The following is a 12,861-nucleotide window of genomic DNA, read 5'->3' as shown; positions in this document are numbered from 1 at the left end:
ATTAACCATCAGGTTTCTTCAACTTTCACTCAGGAGCAAAAGTCAGCCTTTAAACTCGAAAGAAATAATGACTTGATACTTATCGTGATAATTATCGATATCAAAATATTTGAAACTTTTTAACGTGATAACATTTTTGGCCATATTGTCCAGCCCTAAATTAATTATCACTAAGTCAGGCTCAACTGTGACACTATATAAAAATTAAAACCTGCTTTCATTGTTGTTCCATGTTAAGTTAATGATAATTAATCCTTTTTAATAGCTCCCACCTGCTGTGCATGTTTTACTGCATCTCGTAATACAAACAAACACAGTGAAACTTTAAAGGGCAACTATTGTTTTATATGTAAGCCCACAAAAACTATTACCGTCTTGACACACATCATTGCAAGCCGATTGGTCGACTCCAATCAGCAGAAGTCAACACTTATATGAATCCCTGAGGTGGTGATTAACAACGTTTTTAACACTGTGATTAACACACAATTAAAAATGTGTCAAATGACACAATGCCACATGACGCAGCGAGGGTGACCACCTGCTAATAAGCTCAAGGGGGGACAAAGGGTATGTTTCTGAGGGACAGACTCTACGGGCAGACTCACTGATAGTGGTTTACCCATTTCTAGCACATACCACCTTACATGGTATATTAATAATGCCCTATTCCCCTAAACATGTGTAATTGCTGATGTATGCTCATGAATAGGCCGACCAATGTGTATTTTTTTCCTAAATAAAGGTTCATAATATTTTAATAACATTCAATAAATTGACAGATGCACTTCCACTTACGATTTACTTTAGCTATTTAATTTTATTTATTTTTCATTACAATTTATTAATTTAAAATAAATTATAATATAAAATTATAGGATTAACAGGAATTGTAGTTGCTCAACACCACTGGAACGGTTAAAAAAAAAAGAAAAAAGTCTTAACTCACAACTCCAGAGGTTCACAGAACGAGAAGGGGGAGGAAGGATGGTGAAATTGCATGTTAGTAAAGGCAGGCGCAGGAAAAAAAAAAAAAAACTGTTCAGTGTTTTGGGGACACCTTTAGGACTCAAACCTTTTCACCAGCATCTGAATCAAATAAGGAAGAAAGATAAGAGACAGAGTTAAAGCAACATTAATTTTTATTATAAGCTTCCAAATGGTTTTCCAGTATAGACAGAGAAGTGCAAACCCATCACCATCACAAGGTGACAACAATACAAAAAGGTGCCAAGATACAATCCTATGCAAAACAATGACATATTTTGACCTTAAAGGCTACTGTTTCCTAAAAGTGACACATTTGCACCCCTGTAGACAGTCCACCAATGTTCAAAATCAATCAAACTTCATCTTAGACAAATGGGGTCTTACATAACTAGGTTTCTTACCTTCAGGTTTCTTCTTGAACTTGTATTTCTTGTTGGAGCGTACAGCATTGAGGAGATCCTTCTCTTTCACTACATAAGTGCAGAAGTCCTTGCAACTGAACGTGAAGTTGCTCTTCACCTGGATTTCTGACTTGATGAGGTTTACCGAACATCTGTTCCTTGTGTCCGTCCAGCATCCTGTCATCAGTGAAAAGACCCTCTCCACTGAAGCACTGGTGATTGGTACACTCAAGAGGAAAGAAGCTAATGCTGTCATGTTTGGTGTGTGTGTGTACTTGAGTAAGGTGGCCCACTTCTCCACGACTGGAGCTCCAGACTGCACGATGGCCTGTTGGTGTGGCAGAACGACACAATACTCATCATATAGCGCATCCATGCCCAACTTCTTGCTTCTTAGCTGCAGGACATCTACAGCTTCACAGAGATGGGAGAAGTTGAATGGGCTCTTCTTTAGTGCCAGGCTAGCCCACTTTCTTCTGGTAGTTGGAGTCTGAGAAGTCTGCCTGTCAGTCTGGAAACTGCTGGAGGAGTACACCCGTCTGGGCCCCAAAGAAACCATCTCTCTGTCGTTGCTGTAGCTTGGTTTTTAGGGTGAACACCATATCATAGAGCTCACAGACAGTCCCATCTTCTCGCTCCAGCACCAGCACAGTGTCATGGAAAATCTTCAGCGCATTGCTGAGGAAGGACAGGTAAACCTAAAAGAAGTAAGGAGAGTCAATGATCCTGTGTGCTGGCACTGTTTGCATTATCATCATTTCTCTAATCCCTGTTTCATGTAATAATATTTAGATGAAAAAAAAAAGTTGAGTGCAATTAAAATTAATTACCTGTAGATCAAGGGGGTTGCCCTCACCATCCTGGTCATCCTTGAACAGCCGCCATAGTAACTTTGGGCACTGGTCCTCTCCCAATGAGAGAAAGTAGGTCTTGATAGGAGCCCAGCTGTCGTGAAGTCTCTTCACTGCAGGCCACAAGCTCAGCCATCTTGTGGGCACATGTCTAAGCAGGGACTGGTACTCTATCTCCACAAAGGTGTGAATTGACTTAAGTTCCTCAATGCGTTTTGCAGATGAGGACAAGTGGCTAAAAGGTCTTGTTGACGACATTTTCGATGTCGATATTTAGCCGATCTCCTGCGTGTTTTGCACTGTTGTGAACGATGTGGGCCACACAGTTTGCCTTCAAAATGCAATTGTTGTTCTCTTTCAGTTTCTGGAAGACAGAGTTGTATCTCCCGTAATTCAGACTAGCAATGTCAGCGGAATACGCAGATATCATGTCTAGTCCCAGTCCGTTTTACTCCAGACCATCTGGTTGCGGATCGCGGCAGATGTTTCATCACTCTCATCATAGAAATCAAGGACCTGGATCGTCTGTACTCCCAACTCTGGCGTCCAGTAACGCACTGACAGTGGGAAGAACTTGGTGGTCCCATGATTGGAGGCATCTGAAGCCACTGAGAAGAATGGCGTGTGGGCTGTGGAGACACACACGCAGATGGGATGAACTTAACAGAGATTCACTAAAAACAAATTATTATAAAAAATACAAGATACTGCTTTACTGTTTTGATCTTTATTGATTTTATATAAATATTATCTATAGAAATATTTATACCTTTTCAAAAAATTATAACTGCTTTTGTTTGTTTAGTTTGGGAGATAACGAATAGTGAAATGTTGCTCACAATCATGTAAGGATACACAGAGCCTGGTTTCACGAAGGCACGTGTGAGCAGCATTATGTTAGTTAACGTTAGCTACTGATGCAATTTCAGTGAACTGAAGGAAAAGTTGACTTTTAACATAACAGTAGAAGATGATTAGCTAACATTAACTAGCTAACGTTAGACAAATAGCGAACACACAACAATGTTACATCCATGAACATAACTTTAACTTTGCCTTTGGTTGTTGCCTCTCGTTGCCAATTCAGTGGTCACAATCTCCTGCTCGATATGATGTAGCGTGTTGGACAGTGTGATACACAGTCGTCACCTCTGCAGCGGTCAATTTGTCAGCTAGAAAGTCGTTTTTAGGTCGGAGGAAAGCATCCATAGCTTTCGATGTCTCTTTCTGTTTCTTGTGAGTCTCCGTGAGTCTGTGTCGTTTGACATCGTATTCCCCTCCATGTCCGATTGAGAAGGACGTTTTGCAAAGGTCACAAAAAGCCCTCTCGGTATCCCCCTCAACACCTTTCAGCCACAAATATTCATTTTCCCACTCTTTCTTGTACCCACACCTTCTCTTTTTAATTGATGATGGCGGTGCCTCAGACTCGGTCTCTTTCTCAATTTTTCGAATTGGAAAGCGCGCAGCTAAAAGTTCCTGCCCAGTGTGTCTGGTATGCGTGTACGTGCGCTGTCATGACGAAAAAGTTGACAACAACCTAGTCAGCAGTTCAACTGAGGGGTGGGTCACGTGGGTGTGGCAACAGTAGCATGCTGAACTGTCGAGTAATGTTCGTTTGGCTGCCTGGGGCTCGAAGATATAGAGCGACCAACTTTTCTTTTTTGAGGAAGCATTGATTATGCGTGACACGGTCTCAATTTGCAGGACCCATGAATTGGGCTTCAAACGCTGTGCACGCACGCGCTACACGGGACGGTGGTCACCCTAGATGCAGCCAGTGTGTGTTTCCAATATACTGTAGTATGTGGATTGAAGTGGTTTTCTGTAAACAGTATTGAGACCTCTGTGACTGCGTTTACTTTTGCCACTTATTGTACTTTTTACATGATCAAATAAACTCTGCAACTTACCCACTAGTCCTGTTGCTGTACACAGAGTATGAGTATATACATACATGTACAGTACATACAGTACATATGGGATGAATCACAGACTTTCTCTATTTCTATGTACATAAGGGATGGGCTACCCTGGCATCGTTAGATTAATTTGCATTTTAGTTTGGAACCTCTCAGTTAATTTTTCAATTTCCAAGCATGTTCCCAAGGGGAGTTATCAACAGGCGCACATAACAATGCCTCAGCATTTTCCCTGATTGATTATAGGTCTATCCATGTTTGACGCAGTGGCGAGTAACACATGCAAGTTGGGCTGGTTCTTGTTCCGTTTTAAAGCCGAAAAAGCGGCCTGGTCACAAACATTCTCAAATTGTAGCTTAACAGTACTCTAAAATTTAAATAGGCACTACAGTAAGATAATCTTGATTCATATTTGATCAGCACTACCTAGTTTGACAGTTTGATCTGCTCCTCTGTCAGTCATCGTTTCAAGCCCATCCCATATTAGATAAACGTTGATGATTTGCCCGACTGGATCCGCTTTGGGTGCAAATCTGTCTGAATGGGAGAGGACCAGACGTATCTGCCAGAGCAAATGAAACATATGCTCGGCAGATTCGTCTGGTTTCCACGCTTGTGATGGGCACCAACAGAAAGGATTCCATTTTCATTGTTTTCAGTGTAAAGTTTTTGTGTCAAGACATTCAGAGGGCTCTCCACCCCACAAAGAAAACATTCTCGGTTAAACATTGGGCTGTATCATTGGTTGTCTCAGTTAGGGCTCTCACAATGTGCGTTTCCATCCATCTGCTTTTATGCTGTTAAAGTCTGTTTCCATGTGCAACGGATACAGACTTAAAGCATGTGACTTCAACATCCACTGAAGCCTCCCCTCCACTGAAGCAGCATTCTTTTTCTGTTGTAGTTTTCCACTGTGTGAGGTTTAACTAGAACTCTTTTAATTACATATTCTTGTTAAACTTCTGCAATAATTTAATGCCACCTGACTGAAGAATGAGCGCCACCAAACTTATCTTTATCTTGATGTGCTCAACTCCTACTATTCGCATGACAGAGGTGGATGAAAACATTAATTACCACTTTCTACTGCCGATTTTCTGGAAATTTGGTTAAAATTTGCACTAAATTTGGTCGGAAACCTGGCTCCAGCGTTATAATCTACAGTGATGGTACGTTAAATGATGGATGTTTGTACCCTGTTGCATCAGTTTGCAGCTGGAAGGGTTTGTCATAGCACTGTTTGTAGAGCTGAGGTCCCTCCATCATCCACGCTATCTGGGCCGCCATCACTGGGTCGTTCACTTTATCTGGGAACACACACGGATACAAACATGATGAATGGGCAGAGATGGCGTGTATTCTCAAATAAAAAGCGTGCTGTGTGAGATTGTGTGAGAAAGCGAGACACATGTAAGGCAGTCACAAAACAAGGCTGCGGTTTCCCCGCTAGACACTTCAAGCGTGTGTGGGTAGTGGATTGCATGAGCTTGTAGTTTCCAATGAACCATCAGTTAAATGTAATTTATTGTCTTACTCTATTATTTAAAACATGTAGCTGGATGGTAAATTAGTGAAAGTGGATGGTGAATTTAGATATCATACTGCCACTCTGGCCTACGGAGGACGGCCCTCTGCACTCACAGTAGGTGGAGGCCATGATCTCTCTCTGTTGCCTCGACGTCTTCACCTTTCCTCTGACTCTGAGCAGCTCTCCAATCTCCAGGCAGCAGCGGCTCTGCTGAGCCTGTCTCAGCTTCTCCAGCTCAGCGACTGGGTTAAAGCTTTCCTGAACCCCAGCACTGTGATTCCCCCCTGCTGGAAATGAAAAATTAATATAGGATATTACATAGTGATTTGTTGTAATAATAAAAATAAATGTAAAATAATTATATATATATATATATATATATATATATATATATATATATAAAATAGATAAATAGGCCTTAATATTAATCAATTTATTAAGCACTGTTGAAAATCGTCAAAATAATCTATAAAGATGACAGAATTTAAAGCTGCACTGACCAATATTTTTCCATAAACAGGAGATTGGGTGCGTTCAAGATGACTGCGGCTGACTTTCGCCAACTTAATCATAATCAAACGTGAGCTGCTGGCGTCAGCAGGGACAGGGTACACATTCAACCTGTGTGAGCTTACTGTGATCTTGGTACAACAACTGATCTCGCGGCATGGTGACGTTTGGCAGCGCCGTCGAAAGTCAGATACAGTTTCTAACCAGTTTCTAACCAGCATGCATCACCGCTGCATGATGCATGCTGAACTTAACATAAGGCATGCTGGTTAGTCCGACTTTCGCCGGCACTGCAAAACGTCACCATGCCGTGAGATCCCAGCGAGAGAGGCCAGCGGCTGCAGTTGCTTTTCTCCGGCAGCACAAAGTTGGAACCGCCTTTTGCCTGATCAATGACTGATCTCGCTGCATTTGCAAAGAAAAATGCCGCGAGATCAGTCATTGATCTTAGCTCACAGTAAGCTCCAAGGAGTTAAGGCAGAGTTGGAACAGTGAAGCCATCAGTGACGCTGCATTGGTGTTTGGCAGATGAGCCAGGTGGGCTGATTAAAGAGTCTCGATTCAGACAAACAAACTGAGCAAAGAGACTTTTTGTTGGTGCAGCATAGGCTTCACTGCTCTCCATTCAAATCTGCGGGGTGGCTTTGTCCAGTTAGATCCTGTCTATGGTAAGCTCACGCAGGTTGATTGTGTCCGACTTGACAGCGCCGTTTTTATTATCTGCCCCTGCAGTCGCCTGCAGCTCATATTTGACTATCAAGTCGGCCAGTCATCAGCAGTCAGCAGAAAGTCAGCCGCAGTCATCTCAAACGCACCCAATGTCAGATGTTAAGTGTTTTCAGTGCGTGATTGCTACTAAAATATAGAAATCATATGTCCCTCACTCTTATCAGATATTTGTCGTACAATAAAATCCTTTTTAAACAGCATAGGCTAGCTTATATTGAGAAAAACATGCGCACATTATGAAAAGGGGACGTATTTTTCCACTTTTTTTCCTCAAGAAAATTGAAATATGATAAGAATTACTCAATGTTTCTTGCCTGTATAGTCAACCCTTTCCATGTCTTTATGTAAAAACAAATATACACTTAATATTTGGTCATTTCAATAAACTATGAAGGAAAAATACCAACATAACAGGGTGGACAGAAGTCTAACAGGGTGGACATTTTGAAAGTTAGCCTTTTGTCTGCCTGTGTGAGCATAATGGCTAGCACGACCTCCAATACTAGATGAGGAATCTATGATCTTTCAAAAAAAATTTTTGAAATGATTTAATTTGATTGATCTCCTCAAAACCTAAGCCTAAGAGGGTGGAAACGTTGTGTTTAAACACATTAAACTGACTTAAAAAATGTCAAAATCTGATAGTAAGAGAGGTGGAAAATCACACGACTAAATTTCCCTTCACTGGTGTGATGTCACCCAGTGACCTAATGAGAGTGATGTCAATAAAATAATAAAAATTCCACTTAATGTGACAGTTAATGCAACTCAACAAGGTGGACAGTGGTCACTGGGGGTAAACATAAAACCTTATTTTTTGTACAACAAAAGTTTACAACCTTGATAAAAAACAACATTTGATAGATTTTGAACAGGATATAATAAAATAATGATGAAATATTTGGAAATATATATGTTTTTTAGATCTAAGTTGAACGAACAACACTGGGGACATGGCAAAATTCCAAAGTACCTCTTAAACCAAAGCTTTTGTAAAAAAAAAAAAAATGATCATGAAACCAGTATCATTGTATTCATAATTAAGAACAAATGGCCTTACATGAAAAACCTAATGGAACTATTATTTGCCCCAAACTGGGGACACAAAAGGCACCACACACACCACAAACTCACATTTAGACGGACCCCCCTCCTCTTTCAACAGGTCATTTTTCCAGCATAGGCAGTTTATAACGCCAGTACCATCATCCACTGTGAACAGAAGGAGACTATTTTTAGACCTTTATACATAACAGAAAAGTGTGTGTGTGTGTGTGTGTGTGTGTGTGTGTGTGTGTGTGTCAGTTTGTGAAACGTAAACAAAAGTTGGGGCATTGTCACAGATGGAGACGTTCTCAATGCTTCATCCATCACATGCAACAAATGACGCCGTCATAGTGGGTCCCAAAATGACACTGCTAAAATCCCTAATGTATCACATAAGGTACTGTACTTGCTAGTGTTTACTGCAGTACCAGACAAAGCACTTCTGTTACACACAGGGACACAGCAAGGTTACCCCCATAGCAGAAGAAGTCGTCTCTTTCTCTCTTGTAAACCACTGTCCCAAGCACATCAACTTTGGAGATTGGATGGGAGTTGTAGAAGTAAATACCTGTGAGACATGGGTGGGTACAGAGCAAAAATAATCACCACTTATTATTACTGTGAACATCAGGGATCAGTCACTGAGTCAAAACATGAGTCACTTTTTGAACCGTATCAAGAGAAATCCAAGGGCAAAGTTAAACCTAACCACTCAATGTTGTCACAAGCGACACAGTTAAGACATTTAAAAATGGTACATGGTATGAAACAAAAACATGTCTGATAAATGTGGCTGTGAACTTAACGTTACAAAGTAACTTAATTAGCTACCTTGCTAAGTTTCAGTAACCGGCGTTAGTTCACAAGTTGGTTAGTTTGGTCATATAATGATTCATGTTTCTTTAGATAGCTGTTCAGACTTGTAAAGTTTCAAATGTGCAGACCGAGCATACAGTCAGTTTATTAAGCTATATCTAACTATCTTTAGCGTCTCTTAGGTGTTATAAAGTTACCTGGCACCTGTGTGGACTCCATCATCTGCAGGATGTCTGTGACGTACAGCCTGGTGAAGGCAGAAAAGATCGGGTCCAGTCCCCACAACATGGATGGAGGCTCTTCCGCTGGATCCATCGTAGCTGCCTGCATTTCATCGTGAAAAGCAAAAGCAAGACTGTTTATCTCTTTTCGTGTTTTACCAGTCGTTTGGTGCAGTGTCTAGCAAGAGAGTAAACTAGCTGCAGATGGCTACTTTTTCTTCTTCTTCTTCGGTAGCCGCGGCACTGAGTAGTGCAATGCTGCCTCCCACCGGTGAAGGATCGACATTCCGGTGGAGAGGTTTTGTTTTGTTTTTAAATTTATGTATTTATTTTGCACAATCCAACTATCATAGCCACTTTAGGACAAAATATAGCCCAGGACTAAGTAAAAAACAAATAACGTGCCAGTTAAAAGTGCAAGTATAGACTTCACAAACAGCAAGGAAGAACGAAAAAAATAAATCAAAGCATGAATGGAAAAGAGAAAAAATACATCAAAACAATCCATTTTAACCTCTGGTTGGTGTCCAATTAAATGAAAGATCCGATATAAGCGTATAAAGTAATATATAACCTTCTTAGAATTAACTATCTTCGTTTAATTTAAATAAAGAGACGGCTCTTTCAGAAACAGTGAAATGTGGGGTGTTTTTTTAAGAATTTACATTTGTGTGAAATATATTTCGCTAGAATTATCAGGCAGCTGTATAAAGATTTTCAGTTTTCATTATAAAACCCAATCTAATATAACTATAAGTCAAGGCTGGTATAGTCAGATTACTATGTAATATCCAAATGTGGAAGTCCTCCCAAAATAATTTAGAGATATTACAAGAAAATATTAGATGTTCAGTTGTTTCAATTTCTGTATTGCAGAATACACATTCATTAGAGTCACTGTTGAATCTTAGTCGTAAAAATTATTTGCAAGGACGTATTTCATTCATTGTTTTAAAATGCACTTCTTTAGCTTAAGGGGGTACTGGGATCTAATTCTCTTAGAGCTCACACTGGGGTATTTCTGCAATATATATTTTATTTTTAGAGGAGATGGAAAACATTTCTTGGCTAGAGAAGATCTTAAAAACTAATTACATTTTCATCTAAAACAGGACATGCTTCAATAGACTTGTGAAAAGTTTAGGTACCATTGGGGTGTATAATAAGGCCTCCCTGATCATTTGAATAAAGGCTTTTGGAATCGCTCCGATCACAGCACAATATTCTCTACTAGTACATATTACACTGTATTTATGTCTAAACTCATCATAGTCCAGTATGTTAGCTCTGTCATCCATTAGATGTTGAATAGACCATATTCTTTGCTCCATTCATTTTTAAAAATAGAAAGACTTCTTCTTTATCAGAATACATCTATTGTTCCAAATGGGTGTGTTATAAGGGGGGAAATTATGTTTATAGATCAGTTTCCAATAATGGAGGACTTGATGGATGAAGTGTGTAGCTTACTAATTTCAAAATCACAAATCTCCAGTGGACAGCTGACCTGCTTGAGAAGTTCTTCTTGTTCTTGTTCTTGTAATATTAACTCTAGTACCTTTTTAATGTTTCATCATTAAGGCAATAAAGTGATCTCTCCTCGATAAGTTCTTCACCTACTTCTCCATTTGTGTTTGTATGGTCACTTCCCCACATAGTGTTGTGAGCATTAAAGTCTCCACATCATATTTCTCTACTATCAACACTTACTGAGATCTCATGAGATGTTTGCAATGACAATTCTGACTTCCAGATCAGTTACAACCTTCTTGAACTCTTGTCCATTAAACATCTGGCATTCCAGTGGAGGATATGAAATAGCATAATGAAGCAAATCACCCTGAGACACTCCATCATAATTAGAGAGGTTCAACATCTCATGAATCAGTTCAGCTGTAACTTCTTTAATAACCAGTATCCCTATAGCTGCCTTTACAAATGTCTGGATTCTATCACTTTTGCCGTATTGCCACATTCACAGTCTTACAGATGAAAGCAACAATGTTGGTTTTACCCACAATCAGTGTATCTTCATTAATCTCCTTTATCCATGAAATTGTTTCTGTTTGTCTCTGACTTGTTATGGGTGATGAAACCTCAATTACTCATCTATTCTGAGACTTGTCCTGTCGAGTCTCCCATTCTTTGATACTTGAAACATCGAAGTGGTTCTGGGATAAACTCTCTGACATCATAACTCAGGTATCCCATTCTTACTCTCTTTGGCATAGCTTTTTCAGACTCAAGGACTATAGACAGGCTATCGGTTTTCACCCCCTTTCTTTGTGTTTGCAGTCTTGTGGCTTTGACCACCTTTCCTCCTTTTACTTCCTGAATGATCTCTATTGTCATTGCCAAAGGTACATCATAAATAACACCTCTAAGCTTTGCTGCATTCCCAGGGGTATGAGCACTGATCCTTTCACCATTCAGTGTTTCTGTTCTGAGAAACCGTTCTCTTTGCAGTTGATCTCTAGCAAACACCAAAAGCCTCCTGTTACTTAAATATTTGGCAAACTTGATCTTACCCATTTCTTTCTAAATTGCTTTTGTTAGTTTTAGTGGGTGAAAATGCCCCCAGGCTTCTCTTGAACGTTATCATCACTTCCATTCACATTCATCATTATAGGCTTCACTTTTTTGGACATGTCGCTCCCCTCTAAACCATAGGTTGAACTTCCAGAACTATCGCACCCCCCTTTCTCCTTTTTATTTACATCCTGCCATGACATACTATCACTACTTCCATCTGTACGTTTACCCACAATAGTCACATTCACGGTACAGTTTGTTTCTAATTCGCCAAATAATGCTCACTCTCAGCAACACGCTCGAACACAATTCCAGCAAACTCTCTCCGCTCCGACTCGAATTAGAGGATTGCATACTTTTCATGTTTTCTTTCTGAGCAGATGTCCCCAATGTATTATGTATATATGTAAGTATTGTGTTTTCCATCATTTAGTACTGATATTAATTACCTTCTTCCTTTGTCATACCTGTTGCAAGCCAGGAGCAAACATTTGAGTTTGATTTTCCATACACTGCATGTATAGGCCAGTATTGACCTGTTGTCTATTCTATGGAGTGTTTGATGGACTTTCTATTCTGGAAAGTGTGGACAAGCTATCTGAAGCAATTACAACCCTGGGTTGGTTATGTTCTTCCACCCATTGTAATGCTAACACCATTCTGAGTAACTGAGATGTGCACACGTTACATGTTTTTCACTGATACCTCACAGCGAGGGATGAAGACAGTATCTCCTGTGTGCCCAATTCAATTCAATTAAATTTTGTTTATATAGCGCCAAATCACAACAACAGTTATCTCACAGCGCTTTTCATAAAAGAGCAGGTCTAGACCGTACTCTATGATGCTATTTACAGAAGCCCAACAGTTCCCACCCAGTCTCCTGTTCTTTTGAACCATCTGGAAATATGAACATCTTGTGTTGGCGATGTTCAATATAATCTTTACTCCTGTTCTGGTTTTTCATTTTTGCAGCAGGCTATATTATTCCTGTAAAATGGCCTATATGCCTATATATATACAGTGGGGGAAAAAAGTATTTGACCCCTTGCTGATTTTGCAGGTTTGCCCACTTACAAAGAATGCAACAATCTACAATTTTAATCATATGTACATTCTAACAGTGAAAGACAGAATCCCAAAGAAAATTCCAGAAAATCACATCATATGAATTTATAAAAATTGATAACCATCTGATGAGGAAAAACAAGTATATGACCCCCTACCAAACAGCAAGTATTCTGGCTCCTACAAGCCAGTTAGTCTTTCTTTAAGACACAGCCCCAATCCCAACCAATTATCTACATCAAATAC

The 12,861-nt window shown here is 39.8% G+C and overlaps 1 protein-coding gene across 2 annotated transcripts in view; it reads right to left on the bottom strand.

Moving 5' to 3' along the window:
* Positions 1–9,268, bottom strand: part of stn1 (STN1 subunit of CST complex) — a 13,961-nt gene extending 4,693 nt beyond the window's left edge. The window contains exons 1-5 of one of the 2 annotated variants that reach the window (XM_046048271.1): positions 8,992–9,268; positions 8,451–8,546; positions 8,066–8,143; positions 5,806–5,976; positions 5,360–5,471 (exon numbers count right to left, since the gene is read on the bottom strand). In XM_046048271.1, coding sequence (XP_045904227.1) covers positions 5,360–5,471; positions 5,806–5,976; positions 8,066–8,143; positions 8,451–8,546; positions 8,992–9,124 — 590 coding nt within the window. In that variant the 5' untranslated portion in view covers positions 9,125–9,268. Of the gene's footprint in view, positions 1–5,359; positions 5,472–5,805; positions 5,980–8,065; positions 8,144–8,450; positions 8,547–8,991 lie in introns of both variants that reach the window. The other variant, XM_046048270.1, reaches the window with a different exon arrangement.
* Positions 9,269–12,861: the final 3,593 nt, after the last annotated feature.

This window comes from Micropterus dolomieu, linkage group LG04, assembly GCF_021292245.1.
Source record: "Micropterus dolomieu isolate WLL.071019.BEF.003 ecotype Adirondacks linkage group LG04, ASM2129224v1, whole genome shotgun sequence".
NCBI classification, from domain to species: domain Eukaryota; kingdom Metazoa; phylum Chordata; class Actinopteri; order Centrarchiformes; family Centrarchidae; genus Micropterus; species Micropterus dolomieu.
The sequence above is the reverse complement of the archived record's forward strand: the minus strand, read 5'-3'. Positions and strand labels throughout refer to the sequence as shown.